Consider the following 27,885-nt stretch of genomic DNA (forward strand, 5'->3'; position numbering starts at 1 on the left):
CCTGTTTGGTCCCGGGTGGCTGCTCACCTCCTGGGCACCCTGCTCCCTCCTTCCCCTGTGAGATGGGGGCAGACATCGCCTCCCCCGGGAGCTTCTGCCCGCCCCCCAAACCTGCCCTTGCAATTTGACTCCTCCACACTCTGTGCCCCCCAGACGCCCTTCCCTGGCCAGTTTGGCACAGGGGTCACATAGGTGAGCTCGACAGACCCCCTCCTGGGGACCTCATGGCCTGGGGGTGCAGCAGATGTGGACCAGCGTGGATGCTGCTGTCGGGCCCGCCCGCGTTGAGGGGCTGTGTGCAGAGCGTGCCTGTGTCCCCTCCGAACGCTGCCGTGTGGCTCGTGGCCAGAGTCCTGCTAGAGGACATCATCCTGATTCCAGCACCGAAGTGGTCCAGATTTTGTGTTTCAGCCTGGGAATGGCTGGGAGGGGCCAAGGACCTCTGTCTCCTCTTTAACTAATACAACCCACACAAGGGGTCCACCCACGCAGCGGACTAGCTTCCACCTTAGACAGGACACAGAGTCCGCGTCGAGGAGCCCAGCGGCTGCAGCAGACACGGAAGGACCACATCATGTATGGTCCACCCTACAGCAAATGCCCCGAACGGACAGCTAGAGAGGAACGTGGATTCGTGGTTGCCGGGGGCGGGGGGGGGAGCTGGGGGTGGCAGCAAAGGGGGGCGTTCTTGTTGCCACAATGAAAACGTCCTAGCTGCTCGCAGGGATGGTCGTATGGCTCTGAATAGACGAAAACCCACTGAGTTGCGCTTTAAATGCGTGAGTGACGTGGGGTGTGATTCCTATTTCAATAAAGCTGCTTTAAAAAATGTTTGAGCTGAAAGAAGTACCCACTCCCGTCTAGACCCTTTCCAAGGGCAGAGACAGGATGGAAGGAATCCAGAAGCAGCCAGGTGCCTGGGGCCCCTCCCCGTGAAGGGGGTCTGAGGGCCTCCCCCCCAGGAGGGGGCATCGGGGGCACCACCCGGGGTGAACCCCAGCGCCCTGGCTGAGCTGTCCGTCCCAGGCCCCTGCTGCCCTCCGGCCGGCCTGGGTTTGCTGCCGGGAGCTCTCCGGGCAGCGCCTCCCCTGTTCCCTGCCGCTCAGCACAGCGTCTGGCATGCCGCAGTGCTCAGTTCTCAAGTGTGGTCCCGACGGCCAGGGAGCCTGTTTGTTCCTGCTCCGCACTTGGACCAGGCCCCTGGTCCTGGCAAATGGAAGTGGGCGGGTCGGGGTCCGAGGGGGGACCGACGTCCTGCTCACATTCACAGAAACGTGGGAGTGGAAGGAAGAGAGCCCTGTCTGGGGTCTTGGACCCCAGGACACCTCTGAGCTGGCTCCCCGGTGCCCACCGGCCATAGTTGTGGACTCTGGGGTCCCTGGCGCCCACCTGGGAGGGGCTGCAGTTGGGGTCAGAAGTCACAGCCAGAGCTGGTGCCTGGGGGGCCTGAATTCAACCAGGGGAAGGCAGGGCACACCCCAGGACCCCTGTGGCCTCGGTCCTCCAGCTGTCACAGACCATCCCCACAGGACAAGGAGGCAGAGGTGCCCCGATAGGAAGGACACCTGCCCTGGGCATTGCAGGGACTCGGGGCCTGGTGCCGCTCAGAACCTCCAGCTGGGAGCTCCGGGGACTGGATCATTTGTCCGCTGATCACTACGGTGGCCAAGTTCCGGCCCTCCAGGGGCGACGCAGACAGGCCATCGCCCAGCGTGGTCGCTGCTCCATCAGATCGGACGCCCGGGGCAAAGCGACCTAGGCAGTGCTGGGTCTCCCCACCTCCCACACACACACACATTCCTCCAGCACCAGTTCTGTGTCCAGCCATCCTGGTCTGAGTCCTGACGTCGGGTCATTCAGGAAAGGGCAGGAAGTGGGGCCCTGGGCTGAGGACTCAGGCCCACCCACCCGGGGGCTGGACTCTGGGGTCGCAATGGGGGAGGGGAGATGCCTGCCCAGGCGGGTTCAGGGCCAAGAAAGTGCTCATCCGGGGCCAGCCTGCCACAAACTTTGAGACTCAAACTCAGAAACCCACAGGAAGGACGTATGAAACCATCGAACTCTGCAAATTCATAGAAACAAAACACATTGGACAGAGAGATAGGTTTTAAATATTAAAATATATTTATATACACATCATTTTAGCAGAGGACACCCGCCGACAGACATTCCATGAAGTCCCGCTGGCCTCGCGGTACAAGTCACACGTGCTTGCTAAGCGTGTTACGACGTGCCCCTCACTATCGGGTAAAAAACAAATCCTATAAATAAGTCTATGCAACATACTGATTCATAAATTCTGCTCATGCACGCGGCTCCCGTCCAGCTGCTGCTCTGAACACCGAGAAGGCGGCTTCACCAGGACCGCGCCCCTGGGGACCGCCTCACACCTGCTTCCCGTCCTCAGAGGAAACACCGGGAGTCAGGGCAGGCTGGTCCGCAGGATGCAGTGAACGGAACCGTTCAGAAGCACGGCCCGCAGACATCCCCTCGGGGTGGGGGGGCAGTGCCTTCTGCTTTCATCCAGTGGTTTCGACGGGGCCGTGCATAAAGACCTGTGTGCGCGTGGAGGGCGGTGGCGGGCCCTCCCCAGGGTCCCGGGCAGGACTGTAACCGACAGGCCTCCCGGAAGCTGCGGGCCCCACACCCAGGCCTGCAGGTGGCTTTGCACTTTCTAGCACTAACAGCACAGTCAGGATTGCGTAGTTCGTTTTAAAAGCACGGCTGTTAACGCGTCCAGGGCTCTTGGGGCCCCCGAGGAGAATTCAGTGCTGTGTGGCTATGTCCACTCATGGAGTGTGAAGCAGGAAGGGAACGGCAGCTAGGCCTCGTGCTCTCTGAGCCGGAGAGACCATCACCCTGGTCCCCACACCCATTGTCGGTGTGCCTCGCTTTCTCTCTCCCTGGTGTCAGAGACCCACATGCGTCCTCCGCCCGCTCGAGACCCTCGGATCCAATGGGAGATTTCTGGAGGGTCTTCAGCACGGGGGTATCAACCGGCGAGGGGTCAGCCCCTCTGGGGAGAAATCAGACAGAGTCTCAGGAAGTGCCCCTGGGTGGACAGAAGGGCCGTCAGACGTCACTCTGGAGCTGCAGGGCTGTGGGGGCATCCCGGAGGTCCATGGGGGTGTCGGAGGCCAAGGACTGGCTGGGCAGAGAAGCTTCCAGTCCGTTGGGAGACTCCGAGGGTGGTTTATACAGGAGGCAGGCGGTGGCGAAGAACAGGAAACCCAGCACCTAGGGAGAAAGAGGCGCTCGCTGGACCACACCCAGAGCTGCCCACCCGGCCCCGGTCCCTGAGGACCCCTGCTCCGGCAAGAAGACCCTTCTTTCCTGCAGAACCCTAGCGTGGACACCAATACTGTTTGTGAGGGAACAAAAAACACCATTTGACTAAAACCAGGCCCCAGGGGAGGTGGAGGGCTTCAGGGCTGAACAGCGTCCCCCCAAAAGAGACACGCCAGCCCTGACCCCCAGAACCTGCAGCTGAAAATAGGTCTTTGCAGATGTCACTCAGTTAAGGATCTCGAGATGAACTCGTCCTGGATGCTGGGTGGGCCACCTGCCATGCCGGGGGTCCTTACCCGAGCAAGGAGAAAGCAGTTTTAGAGACACAGGGAGAGGCCATGTGACCCGGAGGCAGCAATGGAGACGCAGGCCCCAGGCCCCTGGCAGAGCTCCCAGAGGGAACCGGCCTGCCCCACGTGCATTTGGGGCCTCTGGCGTCTAGAGCCGAGGAAAACCTAAGTGTCTGCAGTTTTAAACCTCCTGGTTTGTGGTCCTTGCTCGGCGCTATGGAGGCCGCACCCCGCAGCCAGCCGCATGGACCTCACGGCCCGCAGGGCCCCCACGCGGCCTCGGGGAGGACACTGGGCCCGCCAGCTGGGCTCTGGAGACACGCGTGCATTTTGACGTGTAAATGCTGCGTTAGCAGGAACACCCCCGGCCTGACGGGCCCGAAGCGTTTCCACTTCGGGACGGTGACCGAATGGGACGTGTTTGGAACCTGTCTGCTCCTCCCGCTAAAACTAACCGTGTCCTTAGACGCGCTCCTAACCATCGTGCCGACGCCGGGGGTGGTGGTCCGGGCAGACAGACGTCCCCGCACGGGCCAGCTGCTCTGGGCAGAGGGACCGTAGGACACAGAAGCCCTGGAAAGGGCGTGTCTCTACAGCTGACCGGCGCTGACCTCCAGGGCCTCCCAATCCCTGCTCACACCGGCTCTTTTTACGCTAAGCCGTGCGGAGGTAAACCCAGGCCGAGGACCCTCCAACCTCCGGCCCTTCCAGAAAAACTCAAGGCAAGAGGTGGAACCCCGGAGCACCCCACCCAGAGAAGGGAATCAGAACCCTCTCACAGACGCCCCAGGATTTCATGTCATTGTGAAGGTTTTGTGCCTTTTCCTCCAATCAGGCAAAATTCAAACTATAAATACTGTGCTTCTTCCCACGCAACGTGAGCCAAGTGGTCCAGCAGGAAGTTTCTCCTAACGGGTTGGGCTAGGGGAGGGGGCAGCGCCCTGGGCACAGCAAGGCTGGAAGAAGAGGGTGCTGCTGGTGCGTGGATCCATCAGGCCGACCCGGCCCCGACAGGAACAGGCCTGTCAGAACCCACGCTCACAGAAAGGAGCTGGTTTTCATTTCTGCAAAACCCCAGCTGACCAGAGCCCCAGGCCCAGCGGCCGAGCTGCAGTGTGAAGGCCTGGGCAGGCGGGGTGCCAGAGGCACCCCCAGCGGCTGGGCTTGGAGGCCCTGGGGCTCTGAGGCCATCGCAGCATCACCGGCCCGACCCCGACGGCTCTAACTTGGAAAGGACGCTGCTCCTGGACACTGGGCCACCAGGGTCCAGTGGAGGGTCTGAGCTGTGAGGGCCCCCGTGGAGCGCCTGGACCGCTGAGCTAGCTGGAGAAGATGCTCAGCCTTTCGGAGCCGACTCTGGGGCTCCCTCCCTCCCGCGCGGGGCAAGTGCCGCCTCACACACCTTGTACACCAGCCCGGAGGTAAGCATGTACCGGCTCATGGCCGAGTTCTGGTACACGAAGCAGGAGCCCTGCTGGCCACACTGGTCCTGCCAGAGCAGGCACGCCTTGTCAATCACCCAGCCAAAGGCGATGGGCCCTGGGATGCCCCCTGCAGAGAGAGGCTCAGTCAGCACCCGGCACGGTGCCCCGGCCTGCACAGGGCAGGCAGGGCGGGGGGGAGCAGGGGCAGCGCCAAGACCCAGACTGTGCGGGTTCTCAGAACGGTGGTGTTGGTCACTGGTGATCTCAGGGGGTGCAAAGTGAACATCAGTGTTCCTTTCTGGGGGGACCTGGCGTCAGGCCGGGGAATCTCCGTGACTTCTGACACCCTTTGTGCTAACAAGGAAAAGCCACCCTCTGGGCGAATAAATGACCACGGGTCCCTCTAGTGGACTGTTCAGGAATGGCATCCTTCCCCAACACGGGCGCAAGCTGTGCCGGGATGCACACCAGCCAGGTGAGATTTCTGCCGGGTGCCCTTGTGCAGTGAACATACTACACAACTGTACCATGCCACCATGCCACCCAGGGCACAGTACCTAGAGTCCTAACCACAATCCACTGGATTCCCAGCGCAAAGGATCTCTGCCGGTCACAGACACACCTGAAATGGAAGACAGCAGCGTCAGCGGCCAGGAGAGTGTGGCGTCCGCCACGTCACACCCCACGCCAGCAGCCAGGTCCTGGCCAAGCCCCAGGCTGCATCACCGCCTCCCCAGGTGGCAAGCACCTCACAGAGGCAGTTAGCCCGTTGCTGCCGCAGCGCTCCAGGGGCCCAGCACGTACCCTGCAGGGTCTGCAGGGCTCCGCCGCAGCGCGCTGCAAGGGACGGCGCTGGACCTGAGCGAAACCCAGGCCCGGGGCTTACCGTAACGTTGCCGTCAGCGCAGGAATGCTGCTGAGGAATGTAAAGAGAATTACAACGAATATGAAAACCAGAAGGAGGGGCTTTCTTTGACAAGTTGAAGTGCATTTCCCTGCGGTAGCATGGCCAGAACCAGAGGAAAAATTCTGAGGGACACAGCTACAGTCTCGGTACACCTGAGGGGCGCAACGACAGCGCTGATTACAGGAGGAAGGGACGGGGGCCCCCCAGTGCAGGGCGCGCACGGCACGAGGGCAGCAGCCGCACTCACCTTCTGGCCGCCCGTGCCAGGCGCAGCCTCCCCGTGGCAGCCCGCGTGGCAGGGAGAGTAGTACGTGAGGCCGTCGGAGCCGCACACGGGGCTGTACTGCTCGGGCCCGCAGGCGCACTGGGCGTTGCAGGTGGCCGTCAGCTCCAGGTGGCCTTCGGGCAGGAGGCTGCGGGCCGGAGACGAGGTGGCGGTGGGACCGGGGCCAGCGCCGGGGGGCGGGGGGAGCGCCCAGCCGCAGGACTCGGCCCCAGCGGCCACGTCTGCTCCACCCGAGGAAGGTGCCTCCCACTCGCAGGATCGTTGGAAACTCCCACGCCACGCACCACACGCCCTGTTCTGCTCCCCGACCGTGTGTGCCATGCTCCCCTGACTCGGTTATTGGAGAGGCAATGTGTGCACAGGCTCAGAACACAGAAGTGCCGAGAGGATGGGGGCCACAGCCCTCCGCCAGGGCGCCAGCCCCTCAGGTTGCGGCCGCACATTTGCACGGATCGTGTGTGCCCACACGGCAACGCTCACAGACGCACACGATCTCTTCTCTTTTCCGCTCAAATGGAAAACTCTGTACCGTCATCGGTCCTTCCTGCTCGCCCTCAGCACAATGGCCTGGAGCCGGCCCCAGGACCAGCTCCCGCCTCCTGCCCGTGGTGGCAGAGCCCTCATGGCGGGACCACGGCAGCGTCGCCTGTCCCCTCCCCACCAACCCCGTCAGAGGACCGCGCCATCACAGCATCTTCGAGCTCTGGATCGGGACCTGTCAGCTCCACGGAGAACCCCGGGAGGGGCCCTGTCGGCCCAGGAGCAGGCGGTTGGCACCTGCCTTAGACACTCGCCACCTGCCATCGGAGGCCTTTGCTCTCACGTCGCCATGATGCAGTGACATGTGAGAGCTGACCCTGGGCCACTTTCCACATCCACACGTGGAGAGGAGCTGGGTGATCATGGTCTCGTTTTCCAGATGAGAACATTGGGCTCAGGGCTGAAGCGGAGCCTGGGGCTTCTTAAGGGCCGACACTGGGCTGTCTGAGTGACCACGAGCTGTTGTCTTGCTGCTCCGACCCTCTCCAGACAGTGACCGAGGGTCAACCCCACCTTCCCCATCCCCGGGGCCACTGGGGCCCCCGACGGGGGCGCTGGAGGTCTCCCGTCCATCCAGGCGCCGCCGGCTTACCTGCCGCTATAGTTGGCTGTCACGCCCGCCATGGGCACGTTGGGGCAGTGGATGAAGAACACGAAGACGGCCAGCAGGCTGGTCAGGGTGCAGAGCAGACACAACTTAATGATGCCTGCGCCACGGAGCTTGAACTTGTTCACGAGGAAGCCGCCCAGAAACGTTCCCCCGCCGCCCGCCGGCACCACCAGGTACCCTGCAGGAGGGAGGGGCTCAGCGCGGTCCCTAGGAGCGCAGGGGTGGGGCCGGCAACCCACTGGGTCTTCTCATCTCCACGCTACAGGTGGGAGACTGGGGCCCAGAGCCATCTGTCTGTCCATGTGGCAGTGCTTGGCTCTGACCTGAGTGTTCGGCCATGGGTCAGGGGGCTGCTGGGGCAGCCTGGGTCCAGGGGCCTTCAGGAAGGACACACGGCTGCCCAGAGGTGGAAGGATGCATGGGCAGGGTGGGCCTGGGAGGAGGAGAGGTCAATGGCCCTGCCCCCTGATGGGGAGGCCCCCAGTGTGCTCCCCTGGGCCGCCATGGCTTCTGCTGGGTCCAACTGTGAGCCCCTTTTGGAGAAACCCGTGACCAGGGCCATTTCATATGGAGGTGGGATGAGGGTTCCCAGGCTGTCCCAGGACAAAGTGCAGGTGCGCGTGGGGCTCGGTGTTCCCAGCACTGACCAAGGCCGGTTCTGGCGTGGGCCCCTTACACCTTTGCGGTTAAGCCTGGGGCCCCAGAGGATGCAGCTCTTCGGGGGGGGGGGGGTGTCGGCACAGGGAGAGGGGCCACTTTGGGGAAGGGGAGGCAGTTGTGGATAGAGGCCTGGGCATGGGAGGTCAGCTGAGAGGCCAGGCAAGGAGGGGTGTCTGGTGGCATTAGATAAGGGGGGATGGGGTACCTAATCGAACACCCAAGCCCCGTGCCGGGGACAGACCCCTGAGGGCTGGGGCGCAGCCTGCATTGACCCATGTGCCACCCAGATGCACCCCACCTTTCACACACGGCGTTGACCCCTCCGGCTAGGGTCCACCCACGTCTGGCATGGACCCTGCCTGGCATTGACCCCACGTCGGGTGACCACTCACACACCCCTCCTGCCTGGTGTGGACAGCAGCAGGAGGGCCCAAGGAGGGCCCCCTCATTCTCCTCAGCGGGCTGACTCGCCTCTGGCCACAGAATGGCTCTGGTCAGGCAGGCCCAGGGACCCCAACCTCATGGTCCCATGAAATCCTGGGACACCAGCCACCTGGCTCACGGGCATGGCCAAGCTCGAGCGTCCAGGTGCTCAGGGGGGCACCGCCACCCAAACCCTTCCTGCAGTAAGCCAGGGATGATGAAGGCCCAGGCTCTGGGTGGGCAGCAGGCAGCACAGAGGAGCTGGGCCCACCCGGACCCTCCCAGCTAGGGCGCATCCCCACCAGGAGGGGTCCACCGAGAGAACTGGCCAGCACGCTGTGGTCAGCGCTCCCCACCTCTCGGCAAGGAGCATCGGACCCATATCGCGACATTGACAAACAGCCCCACACCTGTTCCCGGGGTCTTCCCTGAGGGACCACGTGCCCCGCGAACCCTCACGTGCACAGCAGCAGTTTGGACGTCTCAGAGATACTCCAAAGACCCCCCACTCATCTGAGAACTCACAAAAAGTCAGAGGACCCCCAAGATTCAGCGAGTTTTCTCACCAAACAAGGTGGCAGCTTCCGAGGCGCTCAGGCTGAACTGGGACTCCAGAAACTTGGGGCCAAAGGTGGACATGCCGGCGATGAGCGTGGCCTCCGTGGCCCCGGCCAGACAGAGCAGGATGAATGTGGGGTTTTTCAGGAGGAGCCAGATGGAGCTGGATGGGGGAGAGAAGAGACAGAGGGTCAGAGTGGGCCCTAGCTGGGTATGCAAAAGCGCTGTTCCTGGGGCCACGGTCCCCCACCTGAGTACACAGAGCCCCAGGTCTGAGAGGGGAGGGAGGGATGGGGAGTGGACTGGTGTGTTGCAGTCGCTCCATGTCCTTCCCAGAGAAACCGAGAGAGGGTGTGAGGCTGGGCTTCGGCTGGTGGAGAACAAGCTCCGGGAAAGACTGCTGGTAAACCGGGGAAGAGCCTTTTCAGAGCCTTCCCCTCTCCAGCACAGGGAGACCCTGAGCGCCCATGGCACCCTTCAGTCACCTGGGGGGCAGCTGGCCTGAACCAGGAGCCGGGGGCTGGGGAAGGTGCTGTCCCTAAGCCCAGGACTGGCCAGGCCCCCACAGAAGGGGAATGGGCAGCGGGAGGTGGGGTCCCTTCTCAACCACCAGCCCTGGAGAAGGGGGGACAGGGGGGCCTCTCCAGGGAGGCTCTGGGTGGGCGTGGCTGGCCCCCCAGTTTCTCTGGGTGCGTACTTGGCGGGGGTGGTGCTGCCGGGTCCCGAGGGAGTGTCTTGGCATCGGCCCCACCGGACCTGGCCGGCTGATTCCCCAGTGAAGCCAGCCTTGCTTCCCCTCTGAGGACTGGGAGTGGGAGCCCTGCAGGGCCCTCGGGGACACTTGGCCTCCGGTCTCACTACGGCCAACTCTGTGGGTGTCGGGCGTGGGCTCTGGCTGCTGTCCCCCTGTGTCTCCGCCGAGGGACGGGCTGGACACCGAGCCTGCCCCACACTGCCTGCCACTGGGATGAGCAGTTTCTTTGAGGGCCACTCGCTCTGGCTGAACTGGGTTCTGCGTCTCGTTAGGGGTTCAGGCCGAGCACGGCTAGTGCCCGTGTGCTGATTACATGCCCGACTCTACCTGCCCGCTAAGTGTCACGAGTGGCACAGAACCAACTGCGTTCACAGGGCTGCTGACGGGAGGGATCAGAGTGGAAAGCATACAGGAACTGCAGCCACGGGGGGTCCGGAGGTGACGAGGCTCAGCCTGTGTGGGGCAGCCCGTCGCCCCCACGTGAGGCTCTACCGCCTGCGTGTCCCGATTCCCCGAGCCGTCCCCAGCCATCCAGCCGCCGGGCACCGAGGTTTCAGGGCCGTGGCTGTCCCTGGCCCCGGGGCTGGTGAGTGGGGTGGGCCGGGGGCAGAGTTTTCGCGGCAGCCCCAGGTCCTGGCAGGACGGACCCGCCCCCTCCTGCGCCTGTGAGAAAGCAGGTGCTGGCAGGAAAGGGCCACCGTCCGACTGCCGTGGGGGGCGGCTGTGAAGAGCCCTCCTGGGCTGGCATTCTCCAGTCTGCTGCTCAGAGCTGCTGTCTACACGGGAGCCCCAGCCCCGGAGGCCTAGCTCGCACAGACGCCGCTGGTCATCCCCGCACCAGCCGGGGGCTCACGTCTCTGAGCACGTCACAGCAGCTGCCAACACCTGGACACTCAAATGCTCTGCCGTTAGAGGACACAGGCCGACAATAAACTGGATTTTGGGACTTCGGAACGTGCAGTGCGGCCTCTGCACCAGTGCCTGGAGCAGGCGGCCGGGAGGGAGAGAAGGCAGACACTCCCCTCGGCTCACGGCGCCTCAGACTCCCAGGCGCCATTCCCCACCCTGGTTCACAACACAATTGACTTTCAAGCCTGAAGACTGAACACGATTCTCTTTGGCTCGTTACTCGGGTCCCACGTTCACGAGGGGAAGACGATGCCCTCTGAGTGCCTGCCGACGGGCGGGCGCTCGGCTGGGTTCTGCACCTGCCCCTCCCCCGGACCTCCTCTGTCGGCCTCTCAGGTGGGGAGATGCCCTGGGCCCGGCTGGTCCCCTCCCTGGGCCCTGCTCAGACCCGCCCAGGCCTTGGGGCACTCGGCTAGGCCCGGAGAGGAGGCCACCCTCGCTCGTGGTGTGCAGACTTGTGCGTTTCTTAATCCCAGGCTGTAGGCTGCTCTGCTGAGATCCTTGTGTTGAATTTGCTCAGAGAACTGGTCGTGCTCGTAACAGAGGTCACAGCTCCAGGATTTGGGGAGCTAAGCCCGGACGCAACCCTCCTCTCGGCCACTGCCCCAGTGCTGCTGACGTGCTGGGTCCCTAGCGCGCGCACAGAATGGAAGTTCGGCTCAGCCTGCTTCGGGGGCACCCTCAGGAGTGGGCAGCGCTTTGGGGGTCTCACAGGAAGTGGGAAGCAGGAGAACAGAGAGCCCTAAATGGGTCAGGGGGCCGCCCACCCCCCCCACCCTTAGCATGACAGCCGTGTTTCCCCTCCATGGGGAAACAAAGCAACGGACAGTGGACGGCCCGGGGGCTTCCCCAGAGGCCACCTTTGACCCTGATACCCCTTCATCCTTCCAGCGGTGAAGACCGGCAACAGGGACTCCTTCCCGCCACTAATAGCTCCCAGCCCCATAAGGCCAGTTAGACACGGCCATTCCTGGCTCAGGCCCCAGGGTCTGGGAGGGGCACGAGGGAGCTCAGTGAGGCCGAGGACCCAGGCTGACGACCATCCAGCGGTCTCCTTTCCCATTCCCGGCAGAGGCCCCTGTGGAATGACCCATCCCTGTGAAGAGGTCGTGCTCTCTGAGACCAGAGCAGGCCAGGGATCTTTTCGTCCCAATACTGTGTAAAGAGCACAAAGCCAGGCCAGCTCACACACAAGGAGAAAGAGGGGAGCACAGGAGGAGGGGCTGGTGCAGGGCAGTGAGGGCAGAGGGCCGGAGACAATCCCGCTCCTCCCAGGGTCCTCAGCGACCTCGAGGCACAGAGGAGGCGCGAGCCTGGAGCCCATGCAGGTGCCACTTAGTCCAACGGTCAGAGGGCACAGTGGAGGGAGGGGCTGGGGTCCTGGCCCTCCATCGCGACCAGCGCTCCGCAGCTCCAGGCCCAAGGGCTCTGGGTGCTGATACTTAGTCTCCTAGTTCTGGGGCCGAGACCTGAAGCACCTGGGTCATGAGGGAGGTTGAGGGGTTGTGCGCTGGCCACATGGCCCTGGAGGGGCCACATGGACTCTCCTAGCTTGGGGTCAAGGAGCAGCATGTGTGGGAACCCCCAAGGGTCCTCAGGACACACGGACACAGGCGAGAGGCACACACCACCCCCCATCAGGTCCTTACAGGGGCAGATCTCTGATGGTTTTCCCGAAGTCAGGGTTGCTGGCCGCCTTGTGACCGCTGTCCTTTAGCTGCTGTGTTTCTGACACTCTCATCACCACGTAGCGTTGGGAGCCTGGAAGGACACAGATGTCAGGAGAGCCAGGGACCAAGGGCTCTGCTTGAGGCCTCGCCCCACTCCCAGGTGTGGGAAGGTCCCCTGGATGGAGGGCGTGGGGACAGATGGGGTACGGGGCTGCAGCACGGTGACCGCTGACCAGCTGGCAGAGAGGAGGGAGGTGGGAGAGCCAGCGGCAGGACACACCGTGGGACTGAGGGAACGGAAGGAGTCAGAAGGGGCGCACGCTCCGGCTGCCACAAGCCCCTCCTGCGTGCCTCTGACGGGGAGAAGCCACGGGCAGGACGGTGCCTGTGTCAGCAGCACAGGGGCCAGGCCAGGCCTGCAGGATGGGGGCCCCCCAGCAGGTGACGGGCCCAGACTTTCCCAGGCTCTCCCCAGCCCGGATGAGGAGAGAATGACGCACCCACCTGGCAGCTGCCGGGGGTAGCCGAGGATGGGGATGGCGATGAGGAAGGCGGCAGCTCCCGCGCCCAGGAAGCCCACCCACCAGGCACCGACCCACAGAGGGCTCTCGGTGGTCAGCTCCGTCCTGCGGGGAGAGCGTGTGGGGTCAGCGTCCTGTCCACACGCATTCAGGGCACCCACGCCGGGCGTCCTTCTGCACGCTAGTCCGTGAAAACCTTAACCGGGGGCTTGGAGGGCCTCCAGGCGGTGGCTGCGGGGTGTGGGGGTGACTCGCTGCCCAGCATGGAAACCCGCACCCGCTCCCACGCTTGCCCTTGCGACTCTTCCAGCCGGCGGCTCCAGGCTCGTAATCCTTTTAATAAACTGGCAATCGAGCGAGTGAAGCGCCTTCCCGAGGTCTGTGAGCCGTTCTAGCGGTTATCACGCCTGAGGACGGGGTCGCGGAACCACCGATTTGTAGCCGGGCAGGACGGAAGCAGGGGACCCAGCACCCGAGGCTGGCGTCTGACTTGGGGGTCTCCTGGGGCTGGGAAGTCTGTCAGAACTGGGTTGAATTTAGGACACCCAACTGGCATCAGCGGAGACCCCCTTGGTGCAGAAAACCCCACACAAGAACCACACGGCAGCACGAAAATCCGCTGTCCATTCCGCAAAGGGCGTCAGAGAAACAGTGGCCTGGTGTCGCCTGGCTCCGGGGAGCTGCCCCCTCCCCGCACACTGTCCCCGCCCCCAGGCCCGCACTCAGGGGACCACCCCCCAGGACCCCGGTCGCCCCCCCTCCCCGCCCCTGCCGTGGCGTGCTGTTCCCCAGGGGCAGGGGGAGCCCGGGAGCTCACCGGCGGCCGACTTCTGTGTAAATGTTGAGCAAGGCTCCTCCGAGCAGGTAACCAGCAGCAGGGCCGAGGATGGCTGCCGTGTAGAAGACGGCTGCGGAGAGAGGCGGAGCTGTGGAGCCGCGGCCGCACCTGGCCCCTCGCCGCCCTGTGGGGCTCGCGTCGTCCCCCGCGAAGAGCCCCCCACTCCGCACTTCTGTGCCCTCTGCCCCCACAGCACAGCGCATCTACGTGGCCCCCCCGTGTCCGAGATCGGGCTGCTGTCAACTTTTTATCTTTATTTACTTATTCTATTTTATTTTATTTTTTAAAGCAGGCTCCACACCCAGTGAGGGGCCGACGCAGGGCTTGAACTCACAACCCTGAGATCGATCGACACCGGAGCTGAGATCAAGAGCCAGGCGCTCAACCGACGGAGCCACCCAGGCCCCCTGCTGTCAAGTTTTGAGAGTGCTTTCACAGTTCTTTGGTCAAAGCCAAACGCAGGAGCGTGTGGACTCTTCCTCCCCCGAGAGGGCCAAGATCCTGAGGGCTTCGTTTTGTGGGATGAGGGTGCCTCCACTCAGCCCCACGGGCCCACTGACGCCTCGCTGGAGTGAGGGGACCCCAGCCGCCCTGGGTCGGCACCACTGAGCGACTTAGAGGGACAGAGCCCAAGGTGGAGAGGAGGAGGCCGGAGTCAGCGGACAAGGTCCGGCCAGCCCTGGAACGCCAGCCAGTCTCTCTCAAATGTCCCTGAGCGCCTTTCCCTGGGAAAGCCTGGCCTGGCAGGAGGGACGCGGGGAAGTGGGGAGCACGAGGTTGAAACCCAGAAATCTCAGCACCGTAAACGTGGGGATGTCAGCGGGAGCATGAGGATTGAGCCCAGCCCCTGCGGGCAGTGGGGCAGCGCCTGGCCGACCCCAGCCCCGGAGGAAGGCCCGCGCTCACCTGCGCCCTCGCCCGTGACCACGAGTGGCCAACGAGGAAGGGCGTGGCCACGCCCGCCCCGTGCCCCCGGCGGCCCCACTCACCGATGTAGACAGGCGAGTAGCTGGACTTGACGTTCTCGTCCAGGAAGGTGACGCCCAACGTGTAGAGGGGCGTGGCGCCGACGCCGTGGAGGAACTGGCCCAGCATGAAGACCAGCCGGTAGCCGGACAGGCCCGAGGCGCTGTCCCTGCACGCCACGCTGCGGTTGGCCCCGCACGTCCCGACGCCCTCGGCCCCCTCCACCTCGTAGGCGCCCGCGGTGAAGTGGGGCAGTGCGAACACCAGCGAGCCCGCGCCCATGACCAGCACGCCCCAGCCCAGCCAGCGGGGCTTGTGCCCGTTGCCCCCGAAGTAGCTGACGAAGGTGAGACACAGGCAGGCGGCCACGTCGTAGGCGCTGGCGATGAGGCCGCTCTGGTAGCTGTGCAGGTCGTAGCGGCGCTCGATGGACGTGATGACCGTGTTGATGAAGCCGTTCACGGTCATGCCCTGCAGGAAGGCCGCCGCGCACAGGAAGGCCAGGAAGCCCCTGGGCGTGTTGAAGGCCTGCAGGCACTTGGGCGCGAAGGCCCGCCAGCCACACGCCACGCTCTGTGGCCCGGCTGCCACGTAGTGCATCTGGGGGGCGGCCCGGGGGCCATGCTTCTCAGCGTGCGGTGGGCACAGCGGCTGGCTGCAGGAGTCCAGGGGGCTGTGTGCGGCGGAACACAGGGCGCCATGGCTCAGGGGCGAGCCGAGGGATGCCCGCCTGCTGGAGGGCGTGTGGCTGCACCCGCCATCCGTGGCCGAGGGTGGGCTTGGGAAGACCAGCTGCGGCACGGAGACCAAGGGCTTGTCCCCCACCGAGTGCTGAGGCATGGCCGCCCAGGGGGCGCCAGGGGCAGCTACGGAAGCCGCTGCACCGTACTCCAGGGGCGGGTTCGTTCTGCAAGAAGAGCTTCTGGTTAGAAAACTTACATGGACCCTCGAACACACTGACATCTCGGCGAGAATGCCCCTGACCATGCCTGGTCCCTTGGGGCAGCCGATGGCTCTGTGGCCCACTCCCCAGTCTGATGGGGCTGACCCTCCCGGCCCAGCCCCCTCCTGCGTGCCGGACCCACACCCCTGGACGAGGCCGTGGTCGAGGACCACCCTGACCACCCTGCCCCCGCGGCCTCTGCTCGGCCGGCGTGAGCTGTGCTGCCTCTGGAGGGACCGCCCCGTGTGGACACGGTCTCCGCGCTGTCCAGCCTCAGTTCCTCCTTAAACTCACAGCCTCCCAGCAGTCATTTTAGTCCAGTGTTTGGAGGGCAGCGAGGGAGGGGGTCAGAGCAGGGTCGAGCCCTGCAGGAGGGCAGCCATGCTGGCGTGGCCTGCTCTGTGCCGCTGTGCTCGCTGCCACGGCAGGTTTTCAAGACGTCACCACGAGACGTGTGCAGCAACGTGGGCAAGTTAGGAAGAAAAGCGCCAACACTCCCTCTGTCTGCTGCTCCCCAGTCCAGCCCTGTGTCCCTGCCTGGGCCCTTGCTTCCCCCCGACCCCAAGGGGGCTGGGCTGGGGTCGGGCAATCCTGCTTCGCGAGGCTCCCGGCCCCCCCCCCCCCCCACCGTCCGAAAGCGCAGCACCTACTGTGGGTACGCGGCTGCTTCCGCACGCCCCAGGCTGCTGGGACTCCGGGCGGCACCGGACGCGCGGCTGGTTCTCCCGCCGGAGATCAACGCTCGCACGCGCTGTGGGAGGAAGCATCCAACGTTACTGCAGCCGAGCTGCTCCTGGGCCACCTCCACCGAGGGTCTTCTGCAAACCCCACTGCACTTCCCACTGGTTATGGGCTGAGCTGTGTGCCCCCAGAGGAGACGTGTTGGAGCCGTCACCCCAGCACCTCAGACGTGAGGGTGTTAGGACACAGCGGCTTTAGAGAGGTGACTGAGGCCGTCAGCGTGGGCCCCTATTCACCGTGACTGGGGTCGTAGAGAAAGGGGAGACCTGGGCACAGGGGCTCACACAGGCGGGCAGCCCGTGAGAACACTGTCCGCCAGCAAGGACAGAGGCCTGGAGCAGGTCGTCCCTCGCGGCCACACCTCCCTCTCAGGCTTCCTGCTCCCAGCACTAAGACCATCAAGCACTGACACACGCCCTTCACCCTTTGGGCTGGGCCGCTTGGTAGTCCGAGGCCCGGGAGTCTGAAGTGCGGCGGTTTCCGGGAGCCTCAGGCCGTGGGAGGCACGCAAACACCACAGGCTTGTGCTCGGAGGCTTGGGGAGCTGCCTGCCGGCCTCACCCAGGGCTGGGGCCCCGTTAGTGGTGACTCGGGACCCTGCAGTGTCCTCAGACCCAGGTTCCCAGCCCACAGGGACGCCCTGCCCCCGCCCCCCACGCACGGAGCTGAGGGTGTCGGGTGGACGCGGGGAGAGGCTCCCGCCGTCGGATTCTGTCGTCAGAGGCTCCTTCAGCCGCCGAGTATGGAGCCGGCTTTGTTGGGCCCTGCACTGGGGGCCTGGAGGGGGGCGAATGGTGGTCTCCCCGAAAGACAGGTGCACCCAGACACTGCGACCTTATTTGGAAAAAAGTGTCTTTGCCGATGTGATTAATGGTTTGAGATGAGGTCATCTGGATTGGGGTGAGTCCTCATCCAGTGACAAGTGTCCTTAGAAGACAAGACACAGAGAAGTCACGCGACAACAGAGGCCGAGCTGCACAGACATAGCCACAAGGAAGCCGGGGACGGGGCAGGAGCTGGAAGAGGCGGGAAGGACCCTTGCCGGAGTCTCCAGAGGGAGCGCGGTCCCGCCAACACCCTGATTTCAGACTGTGGCCCGCAGAGCCGGGAGAAAATAAAGTTCTGTCGCTTTAAGCCCCCGCTTTGTGGAATTGGTTAAGGCAGCCGTGGGAAAGTGAGCAGCCCCTGGGGATGCCAGGCGCTGTCACGTGTGGCCCGGTTTCCAGGAGGCCACAGGCCTGAGGGGAGGTGGCCGCTGAGTTAAAGGACCCCGTGTGTGCCTCACGGCCATCCCGCCAACACCGTAGTGAAAGAACCGTGACTGGTCATTCATGCCCGGAGCTGGCTGCTCACTGTGGACACGGGTACCCCAGGCTATCTGCAGCCGTGCTCCGAGGCTGTGCATGTCCCGCAAAATTCCACTGCAGTCTTCCCCGTGGCGGCCGCGAGGGCCAGCACGTTATTTACAGAGCCGTGAGGCCAGCAGGCCCGGCTTGAGTACGAGCAGAGCCAGGAGGGCCAGCTCCCGAGCTCGAATGGACAGCAGCTCCACACGCACGGCGGCCCGGCTGCTGGAGCCAGTGGTCGCGGAGACCACCTCCGGCACACGCAACGCCCGCACGCGGACCACGGCAGAGCCTCGCAGAAGACAGCCGCCCATGTGAGCCTCCACCTCCCGGCCCCACAGCTCAGACGGGCCGCTGAATCGGCGCACGGAGAAACGCCACGAAGGCTCGACGTTACCCCAAATTCCGAGGTCCAGGGGCCGCCGTGTGCTGACTGGAGCCCTGGTGTGTTTTCCCCTAGATGCACGCACATGTGTACACACACAGCCATCCACACCTTTGCACAAACACGATGCGGGGCCACCAGCTGGGACGGGGCCGGGGGGCCACGGGAGCTCAGGGAGGCCCCCAGCAGCCTGCGGGGAGTGAAAGGTCAGTATCGGGCCCTCGGGAATGATGCATGGGTCGGTATCCCCAATAAGTGATCAAGACCCAGGGCGCCATCAGACACCCGCTGCCTCAGCTCTGGGCTTGCCTCGCTCGCTGGGCTGTAGCCCTGGGCCTGGCCTCTGCAGGAGAGATGCGGGGGCAGGTGACGGAGGACGGGACCCACAGCCTGGCTCAGGAGGTGGCGGGAGAGCTAGCTTTTGTGATTAGGGGGGGCCACAAGGGAAGAGCTCTCCCTTTTGAAACCAAAGCCACAGGAGAACAGCAACATGGAGCTCCAGGTCAGTGGCGCAGGTTTCCCTGAACCAACAGTTGCGGATCTTGGCCGTGAACATGGGAAGCTCAAGCCAAATCATACACATCACATTATTTAAATTAGCAAATTGAAAATCCAATCTGGGGTATTAGCCAGATGACCCACTGGTGGCCGCCGCCCGCACATAAGAATTGGAGGGCAGCACTCCGAGCTGAGGGCCCGTGAGCCTCCTCCAGGGAGCCCTCCCCCAGCTGCGGCACGCCCCGCCGCCCCTTGCTGTCCCCGCACTGAGGGGGCACGCTGACACAGAGCCTCTGCCGACTTTTCTCACGCCTGGAGTTCTGCCCCAGGTTTCCTGCGCTGTCTGGAAGGCTCTCACCCTCACCAAGGCTCTTGATCAGACAGGGGGAGGCTGGGCTACCGTGTGAGGAAGCAGCGGGAAGTGCCTGGAATCGTCCCCTCCATCCACTGGCCGGCGGCTGGAGCCTGAGTGCGTCTGGGGACCTGTGACACCTGGAGTCTCCCAGCCACCAGGATGGCCCTGAGTATCCTGGGACTTCCAAGGGATATTTCCGAGTTTGCACCAGGATCTCGGGCCGATCTGGGCACCGGTATGTGCGTGGGGTGCCGGAGACAGCTCTGGACGTGTGCCCGAGGCCCACCATCGCACTGTAGAGGCCTGCAGTGCGACTGGCCTGCAGGGAAGCCAGCAGCACTGCACGAGAGCACCGTGGCCACAGTGGCCGGGCCCAGCGGCGCAGATGGGAGGTGCAGGTCGAACGGGCACAGAGCTGCTCCATCTCGTTCTCCTGGTCATTGGCTCCCTTGTGGGCAATGCTGCTGGAATATGGGGGTGTGACCCAGGTCGCTCATGGGCACTTTCTTTCCAGGATCTGCTCCCGAGATGGGCAGAGCTGAGTGTGGTCAGTGTGGTCAGCCAGGAGAAGGTGACTTCACGGCTGCCCTTCATGCCGGTGGCCCAGGCGGTGTCAGCTGACCCACATTAAGGCCGGTGGCTCTGTGGCTACTGACTTTTGTTTGTATCTTGGGCCCCTGCGGGCAAGCTGGGGAGAAGGTGCCAGGGGCTGGAGGACCCAGCGACACGCCATGTGGAGGCAAACTGGCCCCTCCGAGGAGGACCGGGCCCCACGGTGCTTTCTCCTGGAGCCTTGTGAGCCTGTCCACCGGGAACCGGTCTGAACAAAATGTGTGCCTGCTCTCCACCTGCTGATGAGGCCTGCCTGCAGAGCTGAGGCGTGGGCACCTTCCGTGGGGACCCACGTCACGTTCAGCTGGCGCTGAGGTGCTGGAGCTGGGGGCCGGGCAACGCAGCTGGACGGCAGAGGACAGGAGCGCGTGGCAGACAGGAGGCGGGCCGACGGGGAGCTGAGGCTCAGAGAGAGCACTTAGCAGGAGACAAGGCCGAGAGGCTGCCCCCACCCCTCGGGGGCTCCAGGTACCGTCCACAGGTACCCTCACCGATGAGATCCCCAGGACCTCTCACTCCTGGCGACCCCTCCCCCTCCTCCGCCCGGAGCTGCTGCCTGATGCAGCGTGACGGCGGGTTCCGCCCGTCAGTCTGGCGGGCCAGCAGGTGTCCCATCGGCCAAGTATTCCAGGCGCGTTTGCAAGGGTGTTTCTAGAAGACGAGTATTTGAATTGGTGGACTCAAGGCTGGTGGGCCTCGTCCAATCAGTTGAACCCCTGAATAGAGCGAAAGGGCTAGCCCTTCCCTGAACCTCTCCTGCCTGGCTACCTTTGAACTGGGACGTTGTTCTTCCTAGTCCTTGAGCCCGCCCTGCCAGCCCTCAGCTTCAGGCCAGAACCACACCTCCACCTCTCCTCTCACCAGTTTCCAGCCCGCCCACGGCAGACTCGGGCCTTGCCAAGTGCCGTAATTGCATGGGCCGAGTTTCTAATAATAAATCTTTATCTAATATGTAATATACAAACATAATTAAGTCTATATATAAATATGCATATGCATATATAATATACAAATAATATATAAAAAGGTATACGTAAAAATATATCTTTCTCTCTCCTCTTGGCTGTTTCTCTGGAGAATCCTGAGTGATACCGCAGGCAGTTTCACACCAACACCTGCTGTCTGCGAGGCCTGTGCTGGGCAGTGGGGTTTGGGGACTGCCAAGACACTGTCCTATCCGTGAGGAGCTCCCAGCCCCCTATGCCCGGGGAAGTCACATTAGAGCCGGCTACAAACGGCCCCAGCTACACATGAGAACAGCACGGACGGCGGGGAGCCAGCAGAGGCGAGAGGCATGCAGCTGGGAGCTGGCCTGCGGGGGCCCAGGAGGGCTTCAGGGCCAGGGCGCCTGCCACCATCACCGTTCATAAGCATTACGTGGGCCTGGTCATGGCCGAGCCCTTAGCCTTGCACCAGTCCCAGGGGTGGGTCCTCCCACCCCAGAGCCAGGGGTGCTGCCCCAGGATGAGGGACAAAGCCTCCGTGGGAGCGCCGGCAGCAGGAAGGAGCCCCCTCCCCCTGTGATTAGCATGGACTGGGGGCTCTGTCTGGGGTGCCCGCTCACACGCCGGGTGGCCCCTCCCTGCACTCTGCTGCCCTCCCCCTCGTGGGGAACATCTGAGGCTGCGAGCTGCTCTGTGGAAACCCTGGATGGCTTTCCGGTCCTGAGAGGAGCAGACCGAACGTCCTCTTCCTCCAGCTCCTTCCCAGGGAGCCCGCTGTGGTGGGGACTTTATCTCACCCTCCAGGCCTGTCCCTGGTCCTTGGGTGTCTCCCCACCACGGCCAGGAGCCCTCCGTCTGTTCGCACGGGGAGAGGAGCCCTTTGGGATTAGGCGCCCAGGATTAGCGGCGGGATAATGTGTACCCTGGAGCCTCAGGCCAGACGCTCCGCACCTGGGGCTGCGGTGGGAGGGGCAGGGGTGGGTGTGAGCACTCACGTGTGTGTGTGCACGTCCGCGTGCACGCCTGCGGGCTCACTCAGGACGAGACCACAGGTCTACACTGGCCTGGCTGTCAGCCGCACGTCTCAGAGTCTGAGCCACTAGGCTCCAAGAAATCCAGGTTCCACTTCCTCCTCCCCCACCCCCACCCATAGGCTCTAACAGCTTCTGTGTGAGGAGCCAGCGGCCCCTGTGGGTGGCTCCCATAGCCCTGTCTCAGGGCCCGGGCCTCGTCTCAGTCCAGGGCTGCAGTTGTGCTCCCAAGCCCACCTCCGCGTGCCTACCCCTTAGCTGCTCGCGCAGGGCTGTCTGCAGATCTTGCAGGGGGAGGGGCACCAGGTCACCCAGCGCGGTACTGGAAGCCTCAGCGCCAGCACCTGGTCCTCCTCTGCCAGACCCTGGGGAGAGTCTGGCTCTGGCCCAGAAAATGCCCTGGGGGGCCCGAGGCCCGGGGTGGGGTGAGTAGCGCTCTTCCACGTTAGGGCCGGGCGCTCCCAGGCTCCATGCTGAACCCCGCTCACGGGGGATGTGGCACCTGGGGGCACACACAGGTTTCGTTTCTCCTTCCTCTCTATGCTCCAGCCACTAGGTCCTCTTCTCACTGCACCTGGTCGCTCTGAGGTTGACAGGCACAGCCCGAGTCACCGTGACATGTGCCACACCCCACGTGTCAGCCCCTGCCTGAGCTCCGGCTCCACGGGTCCCCACCCTGTCCTCGGCCCTTCTCCTGCCCCCGCCCTCCTCACACCCTGGGTCCTGCCCCAACCCCCGTGACCCAGGGTCCTTCCCTCTGTGACCCGTGGAGGTCTTTCAGGCAGACCTCTTCTCTTGCCTCCTAGGTCCATCCTGGTGTCTCTTCCTGTGACGGAGGGAGTGGCGGGGACTTTCACCTGTTGAAGAGGGGGCTCAAAGCCATGTCTAGAGCAGACACCAGATGGCAGGATCTGGGGTGGCTGCCGCAGTGCCTGGGTCCTGAATTTGCAAACCTAGTGACCACACAGAGGTGAGTGGGCAGGAAGCCAGCCACTTTACATGGAGGCCAACAATGAAGGACTGTCTGAGAGAGAGCCGGAGGCCCTGTCCCTTGGGGTGTCCTGCACGGACTCTCTGCTCCCCACCCGGTCTCCACCAGCAGGCAGACGTGTGGCAAGTACAAGTTTACTCGTCTTCCCAACTCATAACGTTTGATCCACGGAGAGGACGGAGAGAAGCTGTGTTTGCAGCCAGGCGGCTGCTCCGACCTCGGGCAGGTGGTGGGCCTCTCGGCGCGTGCGCTTCTCCACTCCACAGAAGTGTGCCGTCCTGGGGAGGAGGGAGGGGGCCCCTCTCCTCCGAGCGGGTCTGGGCACCACGCGGGGCTCATGGGAAATGCAGCCTTGCAGAAGGGCCCACACAGGGTTTGAGGTGCCAGCGCTCGGGCTCTGCCCCATGATGGGCCTGCCGGGGTAGGCCCGTGGGTCCAAGCACCGCCCCGGGGCATCTGCGGAGAGGCAGACCACCATGACGAAACGCTCAGACCGCACATAAGCGTGGGGTGGGAATGGGGTGCCACTCAGCCCAGCGATCCCAAGCCCTAAAAGGTGTCGGGCCGAGGAACAACACCTTGGGTACCCCCAGGCTTCCTGGAGAAAAAGCCACTGAGAGAAGGTGCACACCCTGGGTGGAGGGGATGTGTGAGAAGCCCCCCGGCCCAGGAGGCTGTGACTGTCCGGACCCCGTGCTTGGTCCTCAGTGGGCCTCGCCTGGCCTCACCGTGAGCAGCTTGTTCAAAAGGCATGTGGTTTGTGAAAAGAGTCCACTGGCCCCAGAAATGTGGTTCGAGAGGCTAATTCTGTGTCGTGCTGGTGCGAAGGGGCTGCACCATGGCCACCAAGGGGAAATGAGGGGTGTCTGAGGACAGCAGGCTAAAGGCCTGTAGCACGAAGAGTCCCCATGACCAGCCAAGATGGGGAGGTGAACCGGGGTCCAGCCCGCCAGTTTCTTCCCCTGCTAACAGGACCCAGGGTCCACCCACACACAAGAGCCCTGGTGACCAGAGACCGAGCTGGTGCCTCCTTCCTGCTCACAGGGGCGGGGTCCTGATGGGCCTGCCGATTACCTGCCAAGGTGGAGACGGGGCCCTGCCCTAAAGTGGGCTCCCACCACCACCCTCACGCTGAGGCCAGACGAGCAGCTCAGTGCCCCAGAACGAGAGCAGCTGGGAGCTTCTGAGGGTTATTGTCCACCCCCTTCCAGAAGCAGACAATGGGCTCTTTGCCACGCCTGAAAACAGGAGGCCACATGGCTCAGGAGGGAGTAGTTCTGTGGTCTCTGTCCACAAAGGAGAAAGCAGAAGTACTGTTGGGCGAGCCCTCCGGGTACCTGCTGGGCCAGCTGCCCCACTCCCTTCCGACCATGAGCTCCAGGTCCTGCCCACAACCCACGACCACGGGGAGGCCTTGGGGACCAAAACTGCCACAGTAAGCATGAGTCCACAAAGCTATGAATTGCTACTGGCTCAGCAGTGCTGACCTGGGAACTGGATTAACACTCCCGGAGAGTTCTGGATCGTTTGGAAGCCAGATGGAGACCCAGAGCTCAGGCTGCATCGGCGGCTTATCAAGGCAAGGGTCCATGGGAGACCAGGGAGAGCCAGACTCTCTGAGCGGAGTCACTCAGAACTGGGTGCTCTGACAAGGAGAACGTCAGCCCCAGACCTCCATTCACTCGGCCATCATTAAGCCCAAGCTCCAGGCACCCAGCAACCTCACCACGGAGTGGGGAGGGACTTGGTTGGCACCTGCTCAGGGACCGGCTTGAGGGGCCACACCCAGGGCGGATTAGGCCAGAGCCACCCAGGAGGGAAGTAGCCCCATAAAAATGTCCAGGTCGTGTCCACCAGCCCTGCCCAGCAGGAAAGCAGGACAGAGGCAGGAGCCGCCATGGGGGTCCGACCTAGAGGACCTTCTGTCCTCTTGCTGCTGGACACCTGGGAAAGCTGGCTGTGTGGGCTCTCTCCCTGCACCCCATAGGCGTTGGCTCTCCCTGCCAACCGCCCCAGTCTCCTTAGCCGTGGGCCCGCCTGTTGGGACACTGCTCTGTGTCCGGCCTGGCTCACCTGGGTTGTCTTCTCCCACCAGGAACAGAGCTGCAAAATGTCTGGAATCACCCAAAGCTGGATTAAAACCTCTCCACCACATACTAGCTGTGTGCCCATGGGCAAGTCACCAAACCTCTTAGTGCCTTGGTCTACTCACCTGTAAAATGGGAACAACAGCGGCTACCTCACCCGTTGTCTCCCGGCTTACCCGAGATAATGCTCAAAGCACTTGGTTCGGGCGCCTGGCGCTCTACCTGCTCAGTGAACAGCTCCTCCTCTGCTCCTACTATCGGTACCCTCAGGGTCACACACAGACCCGCTAAAACCAGAGGCTTCCTCTCCTCTGAACCCCACCGGCCCCACCCTGCACCGAAAGAAATCCCACAGCAGAACCTGGGTACACCGAGCGGAGCCAGTTTCTGATTGGGCGGAGGGAACCGGGGCTCCAAAAAGCACAGAGGCGCAGGGACTAGGAAGCTGGTTCCTTGAGGTGGAAAACTACTGAGGCGCCCCCGCGCCTCCGGAGAAGAACAGGCCCCGCCACCGAGTTCCCCACACACGAGGGAGCGCACGCACGCTGCCTGTCTCTGCCCCCGGGCCGCGGACCCCCGCAGGGCCCCAGCGGCCTCTCTCCACTCTGGTCCGCGGGGCCGGCTCCCGCGGGCCAGGTGGAAGCCCGGCGTCTGCCTTGGGCTTCCCGGGCTGGGGCCAGGTGTGCCCACCCGGCGCCTAAAGCGGGTCCGCATCCTCGTTTCCATCCTCCCCCGCCGTCTGCCCGCAGGGGGCGCCGGGGTCCCCCAGCCCCGCTCTGCGCCGGCTGCCTGCGATGGGGCTGGGATAGGGCCCGGCCGGCGTGGCCCCCACGCGCTCGCCCCAAAGCCCCGCGCGCGGGGAAAGCTCCGCCCGCGCCCCCGCCGCGAGGTGTCTGCGGCGCAGCTGTGGCGCGAACAAAGCCCGGCTGCCCGCGAGAAACTTCTGCGCTGGACTATTTCCTCCTGGACTCAGCCGCAGCCGTATCCGCCGCAGGTGGAGGGACGGCCGCCGCTCCGCACCCGGGGCAGGCGCGTCTGCCCCTGCCCTGACCCGCGGGGCCTGCGCCTGCGTGCGCGCCCAGCCACCAGCCCTGGTCACCAGCCTGGCCGCTCCCTCCCTGCCTTGCCCTCCCCGTGGCCCGCCTCCTCCTGGGCAGCTGGCAGCGACAGGGGCGCGTTTCCCTCGGCTTTCCCAGAGGCAGCCGGGCCGTGGGGCGCAGCGCCCGTGCCCCGCGTCCCGCCCCGCTGGCGCCGGCGCCACCTCGAGCCCGCTGGCCCCCGCCCGGCGTCAGCGGGCACCTGCCGCGCTCCTTACGTCAGCAGGCCGGGGCCGGCGCGCCCGGGCGGCGCCCAGCGATGGCGCCCCGAGCTCCGCGCCCGCGCCCCCCTACCCCCCGCCCCCGGAGCACTCACCTTCCCGACACCCGGCCGCCGCGCCGCGCCTCGCGCTCTGGCGGCTGCTCGCCGCCGGCTCCGGCTCCATTCATCCCCTCCCGGCCCGCCCGGCCGCGGGGCCACCTACCCCGGCCAATGGCTGCGCAGCGCTGGCTGGGCCGGGCCCGCCCCCTGAAGTGACAGCCCGGGAGCGCGCGGCGGGGGCGGGGCGGGGCGGGGACCGCGGTGCCACTCGGGCTCCCCAGGTCGCAGTCGCCCCCCAGCGCAGCGCGCCGGCCCCTGACGACCCCTCCCCAGCCCCCAGAGACTCGACATCCCCAAGCTGCAGGCCGGAAACCAGAGCCCGGCGGTGAAGTCCCCAGCCCTGTGGCGACTGGGTCTCTGACTCAGAACGCCAGCGTGTGGGACGGGCTGTGGCAGAGGCCGCGAGAGGAAGTGAAGTTTCCCGCCCAGCCCTTCGGAAAGGCCACCGTGGCCGGTGGGGGCCGGGCAGCGGCGCTGGGGTGCCGGTCTTGGCCTGGGCTGGGGGCCGGTGTGCACCTCCCCCCCTTCCTGCTCCGCCCCCCTGGGGGAATTGGGGAGGGGGACACCGGCTGGGGCCTCACCCTGGCTCTTGGTGAGGCCAGCACCCTCGCCTGGGGAATCCAGTCTTTCCTGCCTACAGCCTTCTTGCTAGAATGATCCTCTTTCTGACGTGGGCACTGTCAGGAGTGAGGGGCGCACCGGCTGCGAGGCCACCAAAAGGAGGTCCTGTCAGAATTCCACCACTCTTCCCCCCTGTGTGACCTCGAGCACATTGCTTCATCTCTCTGAGTCTAGTTACATCATCTGTAAAACGGGGGTGATGACAACACTTCCTCAGAGGTCCTTGAATGCAGTAAGGATGAGCCAGGGGAGGGGATGGGGCCCACACTCGAAGGCCTCACAGGGGCTGCCAGGTTAGGACAGAAACAGCAGATCACACTGACACCCCACAGCTTTTCCTTTTTAGTTTCCACAAAATGAATTCATTTTAAAAGAAGTCTAGGGGGTGACCGGGGGGCTCCCACGGTTAAGCGACAGACTCTTGATTTCGGCTCAAGGTCATGATCTCAGGGTCCTGAGACCAAGCCCCAAGTGGGGCCCCTCGCTGAGCATGGAGCCTACCTGGGATTCGCTCTCCCTCTCCCTCTGCCCCTCCACCGTGCTCGTGCACGTGCCTGTGCTCGCTTGCTCTCAAAGGGAAGAAACAAAGAAAAGGAAAGGAAAGAAAAGAAGCCAACAGAAGTCAACCGTGTGTGTGTTTGAATCCTGACGTCTGTTGGGTAAGGGAGAAATGACCAAAGCATGACCTGGGGCTGGTGCGGGAGCACACGGAGAGCCTGAGGCCCACGCAGCCACCGAGGGGACGTGGGGCTGACCTCTTCCTGTGGGGACGGAGAGGCGCGGGGCTGGGGATTATGGACGTGTCCACATTCGCACGGATATTTATGAAACACTCTGCCTTCAGAGGGTCGGCTTCTGCCCACTCGTGCCAGGCCCTGGGGGTCCCCGGTTTTGTCCTTCCCTCCATGCACACGTCCACACCGAGAAGCTGGGGTAAAGCCTGGCCACTCCTGGAACACGGCCTCCATTCCTGGCCCCACCATGTAAGAGGAAACACCACCAGCAGTGTCCCCGGAGACGTTCTCTCTCAGTAGGAGGACCTCACTGGTCTGCCTGGAAGAGGAGGCTCCTGGAGGGAGACGGCAGCACGCTCTTCTGAGGAGAGGCTGGTGAGCTGCCAGGCAGACCTGGCCTCGGGGTGGAGCCCGCTGGGAGCAGCATTTCGCAGTGGAGCTGACCGGAGAGACCTTTGGTAGGTAGTGAGCCCCCCATCACGGGAAGTGTGTGAACAGAGCCAGCTGATCTTCCGGTAGTGACGGCGTGAAAGC

The 27,885-nt window shown here is 64.1% G+C and overlaps 1 protein-coding gene across 1 annotated transcript; it reads right to left on the reverse strand.

Annotated features, from left to right (window-relative positions):
• Window positions 1-2,101: 2,101 nt before the first annotated feature.
• Window positions 2,102-26,089, reverse strand: SLCO4A1 (solute carrier organic anion transporter family member 4A1). Its single transcript, XM_045795058.2, has 13 exons — window positions 25,991-26,089; window positions 16,238-16,338; window positions 14,668-15,551; window positions 13,658-13,748; window positions 12,824-12,945; window positions 12,299-12,410; window positions 8,995-9,149; window positions 7,328-7,523; window positions 6,157-6,322; window positions 5,889-6,061; window positions 5,560-5,624; window positions 4,981-5,129; window positions 2,102-3,237 (listed from the first exon to the last, which is right to left on the reverse strand). The coding sequence occupies exons 3-13, from the start codon at window positions 15,482-15,484 to the stop codon at window positions 3,073-3,075; spliced, it is 2,211 nt and encodes a 736-aa protein (XP_045651014.2). The 5' UTR covers window positions 15,485-15,551; window positions 16,238-16,338; window positions 25,991-26,089; the 3' UTR covers window positions 2,102-3,072.
• Window positions 26,090-27,885: the final 1,796 nt, after the last annotated feature.

Source organism: Ursus americanus, chromosome 22 (assembly GCF_024610735.1).
Source record: "Ursus americanus isolate L20-20 chromosome 22, mUrsAme1.1.p, whole genome shotgun sequence".
Lineage (NCBI taxonomy): Eukaryota > Metazoa > Chordata > Mammalia > Carnivora > Ursidae > Ursus > Ursus americanus.

Bases quoted from the DNA above. Each gene is read 5' to 3' on its own strand.
- SLCO4A1 (XM_045795058.2), bottom strand. From the start codon at position 15,484: ATGCCTCAGCACTCGGTGGGGGACAAGCCCTTGGTCTCCGTGCCGCAG. The intron at 12,411-12,823 runs GTGGGTGCGTCA...GTGTCCTTCCAG, and splicing joins CTACCCCCGGCAGCTGCCAG to GCTCCCAACGCTACGTGGTG. The intron at 6,062-6,156 runs GTGAGTGCGGCT...TGCGCCCCTCAG, and splicing joins CTGGCACGGGCGGCCAGAAG to GTGTACCGAGACTGTAGCTG.